Here is a 20,769-nt window from a genome sequence, read left to right on the forward strand (position 1 = left end):
ATGAAGGTCTCAGTAAATTCCCCTGCAAGTTTAACTGCCTGCTCTTGAGCAAATGAGGATTCAGGGTGACGAACACAGGCCTCAGCCTCGTTAGGTGCCTCTGACAAACGGCTGACAGCTCTACCATCTCCTGGAGCAACTTTTCCTTTCCTGGATGTTTTCCAGCCAGATCCTTGCCTGGTCCAACTGTGCTTAGCACACGCCATCCTTCATGCTGGCAGTACTCAAGAAATTGGACCCAGCTCCCTGGTTGGGAGGCAGACTTCCCTCACCGTCCGCAGGAGACGGCCCCAGCTCACAGCAAGCTGGGCCGAGCTGTGTCCCCAGACTGGAGATGGCTCTCCTGGCCAAACCTGTCCCTCCCTTCGCTTCAACAGCACCACCGTGCAGCAGGCAAGAGAATCTCCTGCACGAACACCATTGCCAGGAGACATCGCCATCCCCACACCCACCATGCAAAGATCAAGGCTGGATCCAGAGCGCGTACAGGTTGGATGGTGATCCTCCCAGCAACCTGGCGATAGCATAGCGGCTCCCGGTGCGACGGTCAGCTTGCCGGGATGCCGAACCACCCACTGGGCCGGGGCAGGTGGTGGCAGGGCTGAGGAGAAGGTGGGTGAAAAAGCATCAGCTTTTAAAACCAAGGGTTTGGCACTGCGTGCACTTGGCTGCCGGGTGGTGGGGATGGTGTGGGTGGGTCTGTGTGTTCTGTCTTGTTCTATTTTTGCTCGCAATGTGTCATTTTGGGGGAGGTGAAACCTTTAACAATGCACCGTCGAGAAGCAGCCGATCTGTTTTCCACTCCTAGGAGCTGCACTGTCACCGGTACCAGAGCCATTCCCCTCGCACAGGGTCAAACCCCCGATGGCAGCAAGAGGGGGCCGGAACTCAAGGAGAGGTGGCGGTGTCACCAGGAGACGCTACTCAAGTGAGGCTGGCTGAGGCAGAGCTGGCCCCAGCATGCAGGCTGGATGCCCGAGCGTCGAGCCGCACGCCAGGCCCCATACACAGATTTCTGGGCATTTCTTATTCTGGGATTTCCAGCTCCATGGGTTGGTGATGCACGATGAGCCAAGTGATGCGGAAACAGCGACAGAGCAAACCTCTCCTCTGCAGACACTCGGCTGAAAGCATGTCCATCGTCATAGTGCAACCGCTCCGGTACCACCTCTGTAAAAGCAGCACCAGACACAAACCAAGAGCAGGAACCAAATGCCGAATGATTTGGTTTAACGTTTTATATGAGGAGAAGTAGGGCAGCTCACCGAGTTCCTCTTTACTGAGGATTTTTGGTGCAACACAGAAGTTGAGGAATAGATACAGCATCACGGAAGCAGCCATCCTTCAGCCCAATGCTGCAGGCTGAGGGGGGGTGGAAAGGGGGGCAAGCACCATAGGAAGGAGTTAATATGGGCCTAATCCCAATGGACTTGGTTTTTGCCATGAAAAGAAGAAAAGACAAAAATCCCAAGGATTTTCAGAACTACTTAAGGAAACCAATCCTCTTAGCCTGGAGCATCTCAGCTTTCCAATCCAGGATCCGAGCCCTTTGGGGGAGCAGGCTGATGGAAGTGTGGGATACTTGGGTTTTGCAGAGTCAGGCACGCCACCCCGACAGCTCAGCGTCCACCACTGCTGGGACCAGAAGCCTGCATCAGTTGGTGCTGGTTCTTTGGCTGAGCAGACCGCTGAGCTCAGGGGGGCTTCTGCACCCTGCTGGCACCACCACCACCGAGGGCCGGTGCAGCAGATACCCTCCAGTTACTTGGCATTCACAGAAAGCTTCCTCCGGGACTGGCACTGCTGTTTGCTCTTAGTCAAGGTGAATTATTTAGGCAGCTTTAAGGAAAACGTGTCAAGCCAGTTAAGTGATGCACATGTGGAGGCGGGTGGAGAAGAGAAACAACCGCGACAGCCGAAGCTGGGCGAGCGGGACTGGCTGAGGCCGAAGAGGAAGATGTGGGGAGAAAGCTGGGCTGCTGCTGTGAGACAACCAACCCAGCATATGCTGAAATGGAGACCTAGACCCACTTCCCTCTGCAAAGCTGCTCACGAAGGAGGTATTTAAAACAATCCTACCCTACCTGCGCTCTGCCATCAACAACACATCCCATCAGGTCCCACAAGCACATCTCAACTGCAAAGGCAAGCCTCTCCCCTCTGCGAGACCTTCCTCCATTTAGAGTGGGGAAAAGAGAGGTGAATGGTGTTGTACGAAGTCACCCTGCCAGCAAACAGCCGAGAAAAAACACCCCAGTTCTGTATTTTAACCATTGTCAGAGGCCCCATGCGATGCATGAAACCTTCAAGCTCAAGAGGTTGCCAAGAATGGAAAGATCTCATTAAGTAATAATGAGGTTCCGAGTAAGTAGGAAAAGAGAAAATCAGGCACAACGCTTCCACGTGCCTAACCCAAATAAGCATGCAGCGAGTGGGGCCTTCCAGGGAGATGCACTGCACGCCATCAATCCAGCCAGCATTTATTGCAATGATAAGAGGTCTGGATCAAGGCTGTTGCTCCGTGACAGCAGCCTAGAGCGAGTGGCGTCCATCAACATAATTAATCCTGCGTCCCCAGCACTGCAATGACTCAAGGAGGCACCGGCAAATTCAGAAAGAGAAGCTGCTGCTGACATGCAAGTGCCTCAGGCAGGCTGCTGCTCTGCAAGACACCCAGCACCGCAGCGGGGCTGTAGCCGAGGGCTTTTCCCCTCTGACTTGGCTGGAAATGCCTGCCACGGGGTGGGTTTCTCTGAGCCAGACACCTCTGCCGCAGCTCCTAGTACCAGCGCTGGCAGCACCTGAGGTGCGGTGGAAGAAGGGCCCTACCTCCTGCACGCCGCAGCCCCGCCGTCTCTGCCTCACCCAAGGCAGCAGCGTTCAAATCTTCCTGTAGCTCGTGGCTGGCATTGTTTGGCTCAGAGCATCTTGCTGGGCTTCCCAGCAAGCTGGGAGGACAACATAGAGGTGAACAAGAGGCGCATCCACAGTCTGTCCGCCCAAAAACCGCTGCAATATACTCAGCTCTGCTGCTATGGGTAGCACAGGGCTGCTGGGAACCAGCACCATGTCAACAGCCACCGTCCTCCTGCCCTAGCGATGGCCAGGTCCCCCACCCAGGCTCCTGCTCCTGTCAGAACCCTGGCAGCCTCCAGGCTTTTGCACGATCATAAATCCCCTCTCCCTCCTGGATATGCACCCTGGACCCCACCTGCATCCAGCCTTCTCAGCACTAATGGGGCTGCATGCAGCCCACCGGGGTGGCAACCATCATGGGAGAAGTGGGACAAGGGCTGGCCAAGCTGGGCAGGCAGTGGGCAGATGGCAGAGCCCTCTCCGCATTGCTACGTAAAGGCCACGTTCACCTGATGGCACCAACGCGCGCACAGGAATACAGATTTCTAGAGTTCCTGGCTCCCAGCCCCCTGCTTGCCAGCACGGCCAGACGAAAACTCAAAGCCACCTCGAGCCACGGGAAGGTCTGTGCACACTGAACAGCTTCTGTCAAGCCCCAGCTTGAGCTGGACTACAGCCAGAGCTAAAAAACGCCCAGCTCTTAAGATTAATTTGAAGAGGGTCAAATGTGCCTTCTGCTCCTCAGGGTCCCAATGTTGGTGCTGGAGCAGCCGTGCAACAGGTAGAGAAGCCAAAAGTTTAACCTCTTTGGAAAGCTGCATTTCCAAAGCTGCAGGGATTGTGTGCGTGGAAAATACCAGGTTTGTGCTCCTTCTGCAAGCAAGCCGCAAAGGAGCCTCCCCCCACCTCCAGATTTAACATCTTTTGGGATCAAAACATAGGACCGTTGCACTTCATCTCTCTTGGTTTTGCCTGAGAAGCACCAAGGCAGGAGGAACGCTTACTGCGGGCTCTCGGCACCTTTGCTGAGGTCCTGGAGGCACCCAGTGTTTCATAAAGGCTTCCTTTGTATAGAACACTTCAGTTAATTAGGTCTCCGGCAAAGCGTTAAGCAAGCTGAATACCAAACCCTTCCCTCTTACAGCTCAATGCACACCCACAGTCAACAAGCCTCAGGATCCACTCCGATCCACTCCACTGCTCTCTGGCTGTCAGCAAGGTCCAGCCCTGGAGCACAGCAGCAGTCTGAGGGCAGGGGGAGGAGGGGGTGTCCCAGGGCTCTCCCAAGCCTCAGGGTTTCTTCCAGCCCATGTGTGTTTGGGTTGCTGGGGGAGAACACCCCAAATCCAGTTTTGGAAGGTCTCCTTCACCCCCAAAGTGGACAGTTGTTCATCAGCAGTTCCCCAATAGCCCACTACCCCAGCCTCGGGGCTCCCAAGCACACACCTCCAAGGGTGCAATGCACAACCTTGGTGGTCCTGTTCTCAAAAAAAGACTGAAAGATGGAAGCCAATGCCTTCCCCCTCACCCCCAAACTCAGACATGCCCCAGCCAGGCCATGCAGCCTGGGCTCCAGCCTGTGGTGCCCACCGTCAGCTTTACAGGAAGGTCTTCTCACCTTCAGGAAGCCTCAGAGCTTCGACTCATCACCAGGATGGGACGAATGACAAAAAATAGAGTGCATCAGGACACTTCCCCCTGTATCACATTGTATCATCAAGCCTGGACGATGCTGGGGGGAGGGGGGGCCAAGGCTCCCCTGTACGAGGTGCCCAACACACCACCCACATGAGACGATGCCTTTACTGCCCGACCCAGCAGCCAAACAGTGAATCCACCCAACCTGCAACAGCTGGAGTCCCACCAGTCCCACTGCACAGGACCAAGATGCGCTGCCCCTCTCCCTGCCAGGTGAGAGGCTTGCTCTTTTCCTAGCTCACACTCTTCAGGGAAGCTTTTAGCCTTCCCTTTCGGTTTCTGAGTTATTTATGGAGCCCTTTGACAGAGCCAACTTACTGACATTAGGCAAGTTTAAATGCCACCGCCAGCTCACAGGAAAGCTTTGGAGCACTGTCACCAGAGAGCTAGATTTCACTACTCCTGGGATATTTAGGTCAAGGACAGTAGGACACACTACTGTTCGGAAAAGTCTCCTGGGATCTTTATTGTTTGCACAGAGCTTATACAACCTTGGGTTTCTGAGGTCTCCTCCGAGAGACCTATGTGCAGCCAAACCAGGCTGGATTCAATTTAGCTCCCCTGGAAAAAGGGGATAAGGCCACAGAAATCCAACGGGACTGAACTGTGGGAGCACAGGACAAGGTGGTCTCTCAGACCCCCACACCACCGATACAACCTGGCCCAATCTCTGCTGACATCTGACGGCACAACGGGGCTGTGCCAGACCCATGTGCTTGTGGTAGTTTTCCATGTTACACTGCTTCCTTTGGTGAACAACGCAATACTAAAACAAGCAAACAGATATTGCTTTTTTAAATAAGAATCAGGCACACGCTGTCCCTCAGCCTCCAGCTCTGGGATTTTCTGCTTGTTAAGAGAAAAATTTATAGGTTTTAATTTAGTTATTTTCGGTCCCAGGACCTAATTTTGGAGCTCAGTACCTTGATAGGGCAACCAAAGCCCTAAGCAATTCAGTGTGTGACAGGGAAACTGGCACTCCACTGCTGATCTCAGCAACCCAACCGGAGGAGTCCGATTCCCCATGAAAGCTCTGGAAAATTGGGCCCTGACCGATTCTTCATCAGCTGCAAAAGGCTTGTTATAGTCAAGGGCTGCACCAGACAGAGGGCTGGGGGGATCTCATCCTCAGCTCAAGTGTTTCAGCCCTTTGAAAAGATGCTTCCCAAGCAGTTGAGTTTCCACTGCTATGGGACTAGGCTTTCGTATTAAAATAATTCTCCCAGCAGGAAGCCATGGCCTCTCTCCTTTGCAAGAAGAAAGACTCCCCTTGGCAGGGAGGACTTATAGAGACGTTTCCCTGCTTCCCCCAGTATAACCTGAACACATTCCTCCTAGAAACCAAACACAACAGCATTGCAAGTCCAGCGCTGCAGCTCCCGAGAGTGAAACAGCCTTCGTGTTACATGATGAGTCTTTCCTCTTTTGGGCATGTTGGAAGAGGGAGGTCTGGCCAATACGGGGCTTTTGAGCAGCGAGGCTTTTTTGAAGCTGGCACAGGCTGCAGCTCCCACCTGGAAAGCTGGTCATCAGCATTGGGGAGCACTGGGAGGGGAGGAAAAGGGTTTGAGCAATGCCACTTGGCTGGAAGAGGGTTTCCAGGGTTTCCACTGGGACAGCCCAGGAGCAAAGAAACAGGATAGGAAGTGGAGAACCCTGATGGGTTCTCACACACACACAGAGCACGGGGACAGCCCTCGCCGCCCCAACATTGGCAACGAACAACGGAGGATGGTGTGGGACCAGGAGGAGCACAAGGATGCCTAAGTGAGAAACAACTGAGCAAATGAGGACCCTTCAGTCTAAAAACAGGCTGAAAGGGGGGAATGGACATGATAAGAAAACCCCACACAGGGTGCAGAAGGGAAATGGGGAACCACTTGCTGCCTCTCCACCTGCGCAGAGACAAAAGCCACGCATGGCAGTGCTGCATGGTAGAGGACCTGCTGCATGATGGAGGACCTGCTGCAGGATGCTGCCACAGAGACCCCAGGCACACGAGGGCTGAAATTCAGAGACAAAAGGAAAAAAAAAAATCCACCAAGAGACACAAAAGATCATGCGCTCACTCTGGCTCAGAAAGCCTCTGAACCGCAATTTGCTGGCCGCAGGGAGAAAACACAGAGGAAGTATCACCGCACACTTGTTCTGTTCTTCTCCTCTTCTCCAAGCATCTGCCACTGATGGAGACAGGATATGGGACCAGATGGAGCTCGGCTGTACCAGGTCAGGCCGTTCTCCAGAGGTCTGTCTGGCTCCTGCTCGTGATGGGCCTCGGCTGCACCGGGGGAATTCCCTGCGTGCAGCCCCGGGTGCCTTCCTGCACCTCTGTGCAGCTCATGCGCGCGAAAAGAATCAGAACCAGGACAGACTCGCCCTTAAATATGGATCAGCTCCGTCTTTCTGGGTCAGGCTGGAAGAACAGCACGGACTCTGCGGTGAGATCACCAGGAAAGCCCACAGGGACATCGGGGAAGAAAACCAGTTTAACTGGCTTCTGGTCTGGATGGTCCCAGACAGAGCGTGCTGAACAGGAGCATCTGCAGGCTCCTCTCCCTGTTCTCCCGGAAAAGGCTTGAGAGGAGAAAGCTTGGGACAACACCACCTTTGAGTCAAACAAAACTGGCCTCAAAGCCAGCAGCATGCAGTGATACCTCCTCTCCACATCCCTGCTCCTCTGCTGAGGGTGACCAGCAGTGAAATTCCCCTCCCTGGCACCCTGAGAAGAATGAAGCCATGCCAGAAAGCCCATCCTGCAAGCACCTCGCAATGAAAAAAAATCCATCTGGGCTTCCAGCAAAGCCAAGCCGTTGCTAAGTCGAATTAGATTCACACAGGAGCTTCATGGAAATTTCCCAGAGCGCTGCTGTGTCATCTTGGGGAGGCACCCCAGCATGCCCCACAAAGGGTTAACCCCAGGCCGCATGGACTCTGGGAATGGAAGCTGCCCACTCTCAGGAGAGGAGAGCTGGAGCATCAGAGAAGTCAGCTCACCAGATTAACACATTTCAGTTCAATTTTGCTCTGTCTCTCACTAGGGACAGTGAGCCGGAAAGTACACAAGTGATTTTTGTAGGTCACTGCCAAGCCCCGCCACCCGCTTACAGGGACGGCAGAGCAGCGAGCAGGTGGCCGGCCCTGCGACAGAGCTCACCTGGACAGGGTGGTCAGGGTGGCTAGGGCTCTGCTGGAGAGCAAGGGCCAGGAGGGGGTGCAGGCAACACTGCTGCCTGTTCGTCCCCTTCCCCAGCACAACCGCCCTGGATGTACAAGGTGGGGGGAGTCTCCTCCCCAGGTCACAGGGCAAAAGACCAGCAGGGTCTCCTTCGAGGGCTGACCAAGGCAGTGATGGAGCCGTGAACAGCCCCCTTCTCACTGCAGTCCCCTCCTACAGCCTCTTCTTCCCTCTCCATGCGAAAGGAGGTGGATGGTCAGGCCAAGGAGACCCCAGGGTTTCATTCTGCTCCGGCTCAGCAGTGCAAGTCACCATGCCAGGTCCCCCAACAGCAGCCACAAACCTTCCCCAGCAACCAGGTGCTGCACATCCTCCTCGGCCTGCCCGGCGCTCACCAGGGCTCCGTGTCCCGCTGGTCCCATTTCAAGCCCTGGGCACGCTGTGCATGCCCGACCTGGGGTGTGTGGGTGCCACAGCTCCACATCAGCCTGCTCCGACCCAAGCTCTGGCCCCACATAGGCAGGGGAGCAGAGGGACCAGCAGCTGCCCCAACTCCCTGCTGCCCAGGGGGAGGCAGGAGCCAGGCTGGAGTCACCTGGGGGGAACCATCATCTTTTGGGGGAACACTTCAATACCTGTCTACCCTCAAAGATCCTCCTCTGGGAGACCTCACCTGCCTGACAATCAAATGCCCTGCTGCTCTTTCCAGTGGATTGTTCTCTGAAGGTCCAGGATGGTCTCTAACAGGGCATCCCAAACAGCCCAGAGCTGCCCCACCCTGAGCATGCCTGGCCAGAGAACACAGGAGGAATGCAAGGGCTGGATGGAGAAATATACGAAGGTGGGATATTCACCATCACGCACAGGCTTCCAGAGATGCCATTACTAACCTCCTGCCACCACCTCTTGCCTGCACATGGAGTAACCCTTGGGATGAGGCTCACGGGACAGGGGGAGGAGAGCAATCCCCCCTGTTCATAGTCAGAGAAAGAAAGGAGCAGAGGGGAGCCAGGAATTGGAGTCAGAAAGCACAAGCCGAGCGCCCAGGCCGGGCTGCGCAGTGCCACACGTGGGCTGCTGGGCTCTATTTTAAATGCTGTGTGGCAAATATATGCAGGATGAAATCCAAGCTGGGGGAAGGGTAGGGTGCTGGGTGGCGGAGGTGTTCAAAATTAGGAGCTGAGCTCAGGCGAGGATGGCTTCTGGGAGCAGATGGGGGAAGAGCCAGAGCCGGCGCATGTGTGAGCTGTGCAGCTGCAACACCAGCCCTGGCTGTGCGCTCCCAGGATGTGCAGCCCCGTGGTGGGGGGTGCAAGGGGGGGCACGCTCCCTTCTGCCCTCCCAGCAAGGTGGGAGAGCAAGACAGCTATGATGGCCACAGAATGACGGTGAGGACACCCGGGCAGCTGCAAGCCGGGCTGAGAAGCCAGCTTCATCAGCAGCACGGAGACCTCTGGTCCCCCTCAGCACAGCTCCTGGCACGCAGTTCACCCCAAAGACACCTCGGTCCTCAAGGTGTTTACGGGGCAGCCTTCCTAGTGAGGAGGAACTGCATCACCTGCCTTTCACAGCCAGGGATGGTGAAGGACTTGGGGAGACCTGGCCGAGCCCCAGGCAGAGCAAGGAACTGACACCTTCCTTGCCCACGGGCAATCCTCCACACCCGGAAAGCCAGCTTGATTCTGCTCTCCCGGACCGACCCCAAAAAAGCTGCTACCATCTCGCTGCGCTTCGCAAGATGCTCATGAACAGCGCCCCAGCACCTGGGCGCACAGCGAGGCTCTGATGGGAGATGGCAGATCTGGGATGGTACCTGCCCTACATTTACAGAGCAGTCAGGTTGACAGAATGAGCGAGTTTTTATATAGATTTTGGTGGCAGCGGTTTTCTTCACCGGCGGCGGGGGGAGGGGGGGAGAGGAAACGAAGGGACATGGAAAATATTTTCGTTTAAGCTCTTTTCTGCATTCTTGCTGCCAGAGTCGCGCATTATTCATGCACCCCTCGTAACCAGGCTGGTGGCTCTGGGTTTTGCTCAGAAGGGGCTGCGCAGAATTAAGCAGCCGGTTAAATTATTGATAGTCTGTCTGGGGGTGCCCAGGATGCCCGCTCCTGGTCCCCGCTGCCTTTCGGGGGGCTCCAGTGCCCCCCAGAGGCACAGAAACCAACTACAGCCGTTCGACAAACCTCTTGGCCTCTCTGCCCTACTTAAGAGCCTGCAGACACCCTGTTCTTCTGGCCTGGAAACAACAAGGCTGCGAAGCCACGCTGGACAGGTCCTCCTGTGCCCAGTCTCACCCACCACGCACCCAAAATGGGCAGGCACCAAGAGGGCTGCGAGTGTTTTACCCCGCCAGCGTGTTTGGGGCAGCGGGAGCAGGCGCAGGCTGGAAGAGGAAAGGGAGAAAAGCCCATCAGGCAGGGCAGAAGCCACAGGGGCACTTGTATTAAGCTGAAGGCACCTTCTTTTCACAGCTAGACCGGTGGCAGAGGTGCCACGCAGGGCTTTGCATTCGATGCCACATCTACAGGCTGCAAAACAGCATCTGAGTGTCTGAAGTCTGTCAGGGGCCACTTGCCGGCTGTGCCAGGACAGATGCTCAAAGGGTAGTGGATGCAAGGGCTGGGCTTTGCACCTGGCCGAGCACGTGAGACCGGCTCTCCCCACCCGCAGCAGAAACTGTCCCCATCAGACACGTCCTGCCCCCGCACCAGCCCTCAGCTTCCTTCCTAATCCCTCGTTTCCTTCCCGCAGCCTTGACATCTGTTTTCAGGCAGCTAAATACCACTTGTAACAGCTGCTGCCCCTACAGCAAAAGGCCCGAGCCTAAATTTCATGTGGCAGAACGCAACAAACGTGGAGACTGCAAGGGGGCAAAAGCAGCCAGTGCTGAGGCCAGTCCCTGCACCCTTCCACTCATGGCTTTGCAGGGGGCTCAAGTCTCTCCCTCTCCTTTCTGTTTAGGATAAAACCAGGCTGGAAACAATGGGTCAGTGCTGTGGCCGTGCAGCCCGGCCGCAGAGACCTGCCCGCTCTAACAGGGCTTTTTTTGGCTCATTAATTTTGCGCTGGGAGAGGTGTCAGACTGACAGCCCTGGGGACAATCTTTCTTTCACAGGACAGCTCCGGCACAGGCAGCGGAACATGGCTTTTCAGGTGATTTCATTTTTGGCTTCTGGCATATTTTTATCCTGCAGGATGTGTCAGCCTGGTCGAGTTAAGCACAAGTCCTTCTCCTCCTCCCCATTGGATCAAGTTACTTGGCAGGCACTTTGCCCGGGCACATCTGATACCCTTCCCCTTCCACCCAATGGCTGCCATACTCGGGCCCTCCTCAGTACCACTGCCTTGAGCCAAGGCTGTAGCCTCTAACCCCGCCACAGTCCTGCCACTTATCGTTCCACCGCCCCCAAGACCATCCCTTCCCCATGTCGAGGGCCAACAGCCCCTAAAGTCTGGGCTCCAAATCCTCTCTGCCCCTCAGGGGCATTGGCCATCCCAGTCCTTCCAGGACTTGGGGCTCTCCCAGCAAAGCCTGCTTCCCTCCAGCAGCTTGCCCTCACCACTCATGTGCCTAAAACTGGCCTGGAGGACAGGGGTCACCAGACCAAGCTGTCCTCCTTGCCAAGCACCAGCGGGACGGCAGGGATGGATGGCAGCGAAGCCCCACATATGACCAGGAAAGCAGCGGTGAGCAGTGGGAGGTGGTGGGGCCATCGCATGGGGCTCTGACCACGAGAGACACCAGGGAAAGGAGGAGACGGCAGTCTGACCTGGCCTGCTCGTGGCATCGCTCCCCCAGGCGAGGCAAAGCACTGATTCAGGCAGCAAGGAGACACAGGAGGTTGAAACTCAACAGCATGCAAGGCCCTGAATGAGGGCTGGGCAGCTCTGCCTCAGCTCAGGGGTCAAGGTGACACCCAGGGAAGGACGAGTGAACCCTGCACAGGACCCCGCGGTCAGGTAAGCCGTTCATAAAGGCCATGCTGGCCCGCCAGAGCTCACCTCCCATTGCTCAGCTGACAGAGTCAACCTGGAAGAGTTAGAGATACCCTGGAAGGACTTTGAAACAAGGACATTTTTGTAAAAACCATGGCTGCTTAGCCCTACTTGAAAGCGACTGAGTCTGGAGAAAGAACACAGCTAAAGAGAAAACTCTCTGCAGCACTTGATTGATCTTCAAAGTTGGACCTGCTCCGAGCAAAGGGTTGGGCCAGAGACCTCCAGAGGTCTCCGAACCCATTTTTTGCTGTGCGTATTTGATGCCATGGCTGGCCTTGCTGCCTGCCACGCAGCCAGACCTGCCTGCACCAACTCGCAGGTATTGCAGGTATCCATGCTAGCTCCTAGCCAGCTGCTGAGATGCCCCGCCAGGGAAGATTGACACTAAATTTCTGTGAGAAAAGGGTTACAGGATGGTGCCGGGGTTTCCCAGAGCTGTGACAGACAGGACTGTGCTTGCCGGAAAAGGGAGGCTGTTCACCGCAGGCAGAGTAAGGAGGAGCCACATGGACCGGCCCAGCTCTGCAGGGCTGTGTACAGGGACATGCCACCTTCCCTGCTCAGAGCAGACAGGGAGACACCAAACCACCCACTGGAGAACAAAATGCTGCCCTCCCATGGGGAATCACACATCTCCAGCCATGGGAGCCCGCAAGGGAAATCCTCACAGCCTCCTAACGGGCTGAGTGCCCGCAGAGGAGAGCCACCCCCCCGAAAAGGGCTGTACAGTGAACACCACCTCTGCGTTTTTGCCTCCCCCCTGCCAGGAGCATGAAGAAAGTTAGAGACCCTTACGTGGGCAGTTCTGCTGGCTGGGGCTCTGCTGGGGCAGCAGCCCCCGGGGGCTCTGCCGACAGAAGACTGGTGGCTGTGTCCTGGGCTACGGCCAAATCTTGTGTTCCTGCAGCTTCCCCGGCATCTGGCACTGGGATGTGCTCTGCTGTTGTCTCTACCTCAACCTCCTGAGCTGCAGGGGACAGTTTCACCCTCTCAGCGGCTGCAGCAGCCTCCTCCTCCTCCCCCTTCTTCCTTAGCTTCGCCTCCAGCTCTCGGCGCCTCTTCTCATCATCCTGCCGGGCCATCCGCTCAAAGACTTTGAATGCCTGAAAGATAAAAAGCAAACCAAGAGGGTCACCAAACCACCAAGCTCTCCCTGAGAAGGTGGGGGAGGAGGAGAGGAGAAGCATCACACACTTGACGCACTTATTACTGTCCCTCTCACTCTGGACACCACACGCCCCCAGCTCCCTACACCGAGTTGCTTCAGTTGCCAACAAAACCAGCCAGTGACTATTTCAAAAGTCACATGGCCACATTAAATGCACCTCAGGAGAAAGCCCGAGCCATTTTGAAATCGTTTCTTGGGTCATGTTCTGGCAGCCAAACTCACATCAGCCTGGGAAGAGGGCTGGTTACTGCAGGGAAGAGGAGAGCAATGAGCTCTGACTCCTGGCTGGGAAGGGGGCTCTGAGGGAGCCGTCGCCCCTCCAGCCTCCCCTCGCCCTGCATTCCAGTGCTCACTGAGGGGCCGTTTGGCAGCCCGAAGCTCACACCAAACCTCTGAGGCGTGGACAGAATGAGATGCCCCAGGAGAAGCTGGAAGACAGCTTACTTGGTGCTGGCTGAGTCCAAAGAGACTCGGAGCTCTCTTAGCCGGCACAGGTGAAGGAGCAGAGTGACCTCATGTGGGGTTTTGAGCCAGAACTGACTGATTCAAGCCAGAAACACGCACTTGCTCAGGGAAAAGCCATCCCTCCCTGCCCCCAGAGGTGCGGCAGGTGAGAAGGTCGCTGCCCAAGCCAGTGGCAGCAGGAGAAGATGTAATCCCACCCTGCAGTTTGCTTCTCACTGTGCCTGTCTGGCGCAGGCTGGAAGTTAAAAGTTAAACCCACAACTGTGTGATGCAGCTGAGGGAAGCACGGTGATCCAGGATGCGCACCTGCTCCTTGAAGGAGCTGAAGCTCCTCCCACCCAAGTGCCTGGCCATTTCTCAGTGTAAACACATTCTGGAAAGCAAGCAAGCATCACAGACAGCCCTCCTTCGCTTCCCAGGAATATTTCGGAGCCAGCTTCAGAGCTTCCAGCAGGCGACTGACACTAGGCTGCGCACCCAGCCCATGGCACTGCTTGATTCAAGTCTTTCTCTGGGTACAAGAGGTGCAAGACAAAGGGGACGCAGCAGCAGGAGAGCTCCCGCCAGTGCAGCCGCAGCAGGACAGGAGCAGCTTTATCGTAGTGCTTGCTCATGCACCTCACCCCAGGCTTCTTCCCCACACAGGGACCAGCCCGTGGGATGAGGACGCAGGAGAGGTGAGCGCCGGGCATCATCCCCACTCTGTTTGCTTCTTTCTTTGCAACCGCATTTACTCCACATGAAGCCACAGCACCTGTCCCCGGCTCCTTCTCCCCAGCTGAGGCCCAAGCTCAAGCTAGCCCTGCGCGGATCGTGCAGAGCGACACTTTGAAACCGTGCCCTTCCCCGGGCTGTGGCCAAGCGAGGAGGGGGGACGAGTCTCTTCCAAACTGCCCCCCCACACTCTGGGTCCCTGTGGATGCAGCTGTGAGGCCACCCTGGCCAACGTCTTTCCAGGGAATGAATGCTGCGGCCACAGTGCTATGCCTCCCTCCTTGTGCCCAGGCCCAAAAAGGTCCCCGGGGGGCACATGAGACAGGCCACCCACCATCACTGCCCCACTGCCGAGTGGTTTGGGCTCTCTGCTCTCCCCTCTGCAGCCTGAGACCCCCCCCCCAGGCTCCCTACTCATCTGCAGAGCCCAGTGCTCTCCCACGGAGGGAGCTAACCCGGGGGCTGGGGTGTGACAAGGACACCCCTTGTGCTGCAAACCACCGCAGGGAGAGGGGCAGGGATCTCCCGTCAGCCTGCCCACGTCACCCCCTAGCCTGATGCACCTAGGAAGGAAAACTCACCCCATCCAAGCAGACGAACACCCCAAATCCAGCCTTACCCCTAGTTTTATGAGCTCGTTTCCTCCCTGCTAATAAAGCCTTGAGTCAGAGACCTCCAGCACTGCCCCAACACCGAGCCCAGCCCAGCCGGGCAGCAAAAACAGCAGGTATGGGCTTTTGCCATCTCTCACTCACGACCGAGGCGAGCCCAGTGCTGCCCATGAGCTCCCACTCAGCAGAGCCCAAACGAGCTCCCCACACGACCCCAGGGCCCCCACCTGCCTTCGGTCGCTCTCCAGGCTCCCTGCTCCTACAGCTCATGGCGGCAGCTCCCCGCGAGCCCCACCATGAGCCCCCCGTCCCACCCCTGTGCTGCCGGCAGCCGTCCTCAGTCAGGGCCCAGCTCCGAGAGGGGTGTCGCACCCTGGCTCTTTCCACGAGGGTCTCGCAGTCCCCACCTGCCCCCGGGGCTCCTCATCCTCTTACAAGGGTGACGCTTCCCACCCACGCCAGCATCCACCCCCGCGCCCGACCTGCCAGGACACCTCTCCCGCCTCCTCCACCTCTCCGGACAGGGTCGGTAACCCAGGGGCTGCCCAGTCCCCGTTCCCGGTCTCCCCCACCCTGCCCGGATCTCCACCACAGCCGTCACGGAGCAGACCCGGCCGTCCTGCTTGCAGACACGCGCCCAGCCCCGGGGGACACGGCCCGCTCGGCTCGGAGGGAACAAACGCGGCCGGTGAGGCCCAGCGACGGGGACAACACCGGTCACCGCGGCCTCCGCCTCCCACCCGACAGCCAGCACGGCCGGGCCTCGTCACCTTCACAGCCCACCGAGGACCAGCGGTCCCGGCAGGACCCTCAAGGCCGGTAGGGTACAGCAGGCCCGGGCGCCCCGCCGGTACCTGGAGGGCCATGGCCTGCGCCGCGCCGGGCGGGAAGCCCAGGCGGTCCCCGGGCCGCAGGAGGAGGCGGTAGAAGTCGGTCTTGCGGTAGAGGAAGCCGAAGAGGACCCGAAGGAACTCCTCCACATTCCCGACGTGCTGCAGGATCCCTAGCAGCGCCTGGTCGTACATATCGGTGAGCGCGGCCGCGGCCTCCATGGTGGCTCCGGGCCCGCTGTCACGGCAACCGCGCCCGGTCGCGCTTCCGGTCCGCCCCGCACCGTCCCCCGCACTTCCGGTCTCGGCCGCCCGCGTCTCGACCCGCCCGGAACCCGCCCCGCGCCGCCACGTTCCGGCCGCCCCGACGCCCCGCTGTGGTTCCCAGGGGACCCCCAACCCCCCAGAAAGTGTCAGTGGGACCCCCAGTCCCCCGGCAGCACCAGTGGGCCCCCCACCTCACTTCAATACCCAGCGGATCCCCAGACCCCCGTGGTGCCCAGGGGACCCCCTGTCCCCCTCCAGTAGTCCTGGGACCCCCAGCCCCCAAAAGTGACAGTGGCACCCCCTGCCCCCCAGTAGTGCCAACTGGACGCCCCCCCGCCCCGCTGTGGTTCCCAAGGGACCCCCAGCCCCCCCAAGAGAGGCAGTGGGACCCCCAGTCACCCAGCAGTGCCAACTGGACCCCCCCTGGCCCCGCTGTGGTTCCCAGGGGACCCCCAGCCCCCCAAGAGAAGCAGTGGGACCCCCAGTCCCCCAGTAGCACCAGTGCCCCACCCCACTTCAATACCCAGGGGACCCCCAGAACCCAGTGGCACCCCTGGGCCCCCCTGCTGTGCTGCAGTACCCTGGGGACCCCCAACCACCCAAGAATGGCAGCGGGACCCCTGCCCCACTGCGGCACCCACCGGCCCCCCCAGCCTCACTGCAGCCAGCCGGGGGGGGGACAACACGGGGCCACTTCTTGGCCTCGCCCACGGTGGTCCCAGCACGGGGCCCACCATGGGGCACAGCACCCCACCTGCCCGTGCGCCGTGGGGGGCCCCGGCAGCAGGTTTGGCTCCATGGCCACCCCGCCATTACCCCACAGGAGGGAACCCCAGCTCCACACCCGGCCTCGCAGCACAGGCCACTATGACCTCTGGGGGCACGGGGGTCCTGCCCCGAGGAGCATGAGGGTGTCCCCTGGGGGGTGGCAAGCACCCACTTCCCCCCCCCTCAGATCTGGGGGGGCGATGGGGTCATTCAGGCCCTCGCAGGTGGGCAGCTCCCCTGGCTTGAGCCCCGCACCCCAGCACTGTCACCGGTGTGTCCCCCCACCCCGCTTCCTGCTGCCCCCCATCCCCACCCCCCCAGCTCCATGCCCCTCATTGGCTCCACACCCATGTCCCCACACGCCCCCACGTCCCCAGCCACCCCCTCCCCATTCCCATGTCCCCATCCCCCCATGTCCCCAAGTCCCCCGTCACAGTCTGTTTGGATCTCTCAGATTTAGTCTGTAAATTAAGCTTTAATTTACGAGCTCATCAGGAAAGAAGACGAAGATGCAAACGAGGGCTCCATCCCCTCTGCACAGACTCGTCTAACTCACGAATTCACTAATTCATCCCTTATGTCACGCATTTCTCACCCGCAAGTTTTCTAATTCATAACCGGTGACTTGTAGCTCCTGCTCCTGGGAGTGGGAGCGGGTGAGGGCGCCTGTCCCTCCTCCTCCATGCCGGCGCGGGCGTCCCCGGCATCGCACCGGGAAGCAGAAGAGAGCTCAGCACTCCACCTGCTCCTGGATCCCTTCCCACGCTTTTTGGTGTTCACACCTTCCAGCGTGGATGGCTGGTCCATGCCGCTTCCCGGAGATAGCGGGTTCTACAGAAACTGCCGGACAATCCATATGGAAGGATGCCGGTGGTGGGAGAGCCTTCAGGGGACCCTCAGGGGTCTTATCAGGATATTCCTCAGGGGACCAGCTGGGCAACCCTTCAGGGGACTCTCAGGGGACCCCTCTCCATCGGCCTCTCCTTTGCAGTCTCCGTAGGTCTCTCCTGAGAAGGGTCCCCGGGACTCCCTGGCCGCCGTGGGGGAAGGATGGCCACCACCCCACCCTGCTCGCTCTTGGGGTCCAGAGAGGGGGATGTCGCCACCTGCCCCCCCAGGAAGGGCTGGTGTCCCCCAGCGTGGTCGGTGTCCCCAGCATGGCTGCCGCCACTCAGTCCTCAGAGTGGTCGCCCTCCGCCCCGTACTCCAAGAGGCCGGGGAGCTGGCTGAGGAAGACGGTGCTGTCGGGGACGTCGGGGACGGTGCCCTCGCCGTCCGCAGCGTTGAGCCAGGCGAGCACGGCGTGGACGTTGGTGATGTCCACGGTGAACGACCGCTGGTCCCACACCCGCGGGTTGTCCCCCGCCAGCCCGAGGAATCCTCCGGCGGCTTCTGGGTGCTGCCGCCGGGCGGGGGCGGTGGTCCCGCACCCGGTGCTGCCGTGGCGGTTGGTCCCTGTGGGGTGGGTTGGGGGCACACAGCGTTCGGGGGGCTCCGTCCCCCCGGCGAGGGTTTGATTTTTCAGACCGGGACGGCTTCCCACCCCAGCGGCTGCCGGTGCTGGGAGTGATGGCTTCCCGTCCCCGCGACCCGTTGCGGTTTTTCCTGCCTCCCCGGGAGGGGGGAATCCCTGCCCGCCCCGCCCGCGCTGCCCGTCCCGCCCGCGCTGCCCGTCCCGCCGCCGCGGGGGCGGCGGTGCCCGTTCCGAACCGCTAGGTGGCGCCACGCCGCCAGCCACCGCCTCACCGGCTGGGGGCGTGGCCTCCCTTCCGGGGGCGGTGGGGGCGCGGGAAGCAGGAGGCGGAAGCGGAAGCGGTGGTCGGTGGGGCAGGGGCAGGCGTCGTGATGGCGGTCGGAGGGAGCTTCGGCGGGGCGGGTGCGGGTCGTGGGGCAGCCCTGCGCCCGGTGCTGAGGCGCCGCTGGAGCGCATCGTTGTCCTCGGACGCTGCTTCCTTCCTGCTGCCCGCTTGCCTGATGGGGTGGGCAGGTCCTCAGCTCCACAACGCGGGGGGCTCTGTGCTCCTTCCTCCCCCTCACCCCGGCGCCAGGGGCCATGATCAGAGACCTCGGCAGTCCTGAGACCGGCTGCGGTGGGCAGCTGCGCAGCGCAAAACCGACCACAGCTGTCGCAGGCTGCGTCTTCTCTGGCTCCTGCTGCCAGGGGCAGCCTCTGCCCGTTCTTCTTTCCCACTGCCAAGGGGGGGGACTTGAAGCTATGCCCCGTGTCGTGTCTCCCTGCCCACGCAGAGGTCTTGGGTACTCAGAGGCCTCAGAAATGGCTTCAGGCACCTAGGCCCAGGTTACTCTGTCCCACTGCTACGGCTAAGCTCTGGCTGTCCCTCCCCTCGCCTGTGGATCCCACTGTCAGCGAAGCTCTTGGTGGGCTGCGCAACCCTTACGCGTTTCTGCCGCAGGTTTCCCTTTGGGAACTTGGCTGCCTGGCTGCAGCCCATGGCTCAGATACATGGGGATGGAGACCTGCTTCTGTTCTGGTGTGGCCTCCCACCTGCTTGTCTGGCGTGGAAGAAAGTTGATCCAGTGACCTGAGAAACAGCTTTATTTCTGCAGAAACCTCCAAAGAAAGATGCGAGTTGTGCAAAGAGTTAATCCAGAAAAGATCTGCCTGGGTTGAGTTTACTGTAATTTGGGAAGCAAGCGGTGGGGAAAAACATGGGGTCCTGTGGGCTGAAGTTCTCTGGAGAAAGGCCCTGCCTTGTTCAGCAGCCCTACGTTTCAAATTCTCTCTCCTCTGGGCTGAGGGGGAATGCTCAGGTGTGTTCCAGCTGCAGCACCTGTCTTTTTGGTCTCTACATGCAGAGCTGTCTCTGAGAGATGCTACAGCTGGAGCGAGCATTGTGGTCCAGGAGGGCCAGACTGCAGGTGACACAAACGTTGCCAATGTCACCTCCTACCGATGGCCGTCCCCTCCCCATCGCTGGCAGCATAAGGGACTCCTCTTTGTGGATGTACCAGCTGACAGCAGTGTCTCACAAAACTCTGCTGTGCACCTGCAGTCCAGCCAGAATGTGCCAGCCCTTGTGAGATGCGCTAATTGCCTTGGAGGGCTAATACAGACAGCGTGCCCAACGGAAGTCTCTTGCTCCCACGAGCACAAGGGGCAGAAGAGGAGGGACTTGCTCGCCCAAAGCAGGGAGGCTGTGGGGCTCTGCAGAGTCCCACGCTGGGACAAGCCCTGCTGAGCAGATCCACTTACGAGGCATGGGACAGAGCTAGCTCTGTACAAATCTAGAGTGTGCATCAGGGAGGGACTGCCAGGCAGCTGGGGGGCTCTTGACTGAGTCATGCAGCTACCTGACGGAGTCCTCCAAGGTGGTGAACAGCCTGGATGTGCTGCTTTAGAAAACTAGAGACCTTGCAGTGACTGCTGGCCATCGCTGTCACTGGAAGCCAAGGGAAGGTGAAACCCTTTCTTCCAGCCTGTGTCTTGCTTCTTTCCAGGTTTGAGATTAAGCTACCCCCTGGAAGAACAGCCAAAGACTCGTCCCCCACAGAGGGATCCAGGGAGAAAGAAGGTACCTCCTCTTGCCGGGGTGGTCACAAAACGCTCTTCTGAAAAGCTGTCTTCCTTCACAGTTGCAGGGAGCCCTCCTGACAAGCGTCTCCACCACTGAGAGACCGCATTCGCCAGGCAACTTGACAAGGGCCAAGGAGGCAAACGGGGAACAAGATAGTACAAAGAGGCCTGCGCACAAGTGAGGCTCTTGGGGAAGCGGATGAGGGCAATGGAACCGGACCCTGCAGGAAGCAGGCAGGATGTCTTGTCCTCCTCTCTACGTACACATGGACGCCTTTTGGATTGCCCCTTAGGCTTGCGGGGAAGATGGGCTCCGAGAGCATTGGGAAAAGTACAAGGCTTTCCTGGCAGGGCAGCAGAGACATGAGCAGTTGAATCGCGCGGACGTGCATGACTGCAGAGGCGTGAGCAGTCAAACTGCACAGACCTGCATGACTGCAGACATGTGATGCTTGGGAGGACCTAGGGAAAACCCAGGATTGGGAAACTCCAAGGTCAGCAGTGCTGGGGCTGAGCAGAGGTGTGGTGGTGCAGAATCTCCTGCTCTCGCTGCCTTCAGCCCCCTCAGAAATGCCAAATAAAGCCCCCTGGGGCCAGCTCCCAGCTGGAGTCACCAGCCCGTGCCTGGCAGGACGTTGATCTGCAGGGATTCGGGCAGGAGGGTGTGCTGCAGATCCAGG

At 58.9% G+C, this 20,769-nt stretch overlaps 1 protein-coding gene across 1 annotated transcript in view; it reads right to left on the reverse strand.

The window, feature by feature from the left end:
* Positions 1-15,803, reverse strand: part of NUDCD3 (NudC domain containing 3) — a 32,810-nt gene extending 17,007 nt beyond the window's left edge. The window contains exons 1-2 of the mRNA XM_069801254.1: positions 15,544-15,803; positions 12,527-12,834 (exon numbers count right to left, since the gene is read on the reverse strand). Of these exons, the coding sequence (XP_069657355.1) occupies positions 12,527-12,834; positions 15,544-15,741 (506 nt within the window). The 5' untranslated portion in view covers positions 15,742-15,803. The remainder of the gene's footprint in view (positions 1-12,526; positions 12,835-15,543) is intronic.
* Between the last annotated feature and the right edge of the window lie 4,966 nt (positions 15,804-20,769).

The sequence above is a fragment of the Haliaeetus albicilla genome, chromosome 13, assembly GCF_947461875.1.
Source record: "Haliaeetus albicilla chromosome 13, bHalAlb1.1, whole genome shotgun sequence".
Classification (NCBI taxonomy): domain Eukaryota; kingdom Metazoa; phylum Chordata; class Aves; order Accipitriformes; family Accipitridae; genus Haliaeetus; species Haliaeetus albicilla.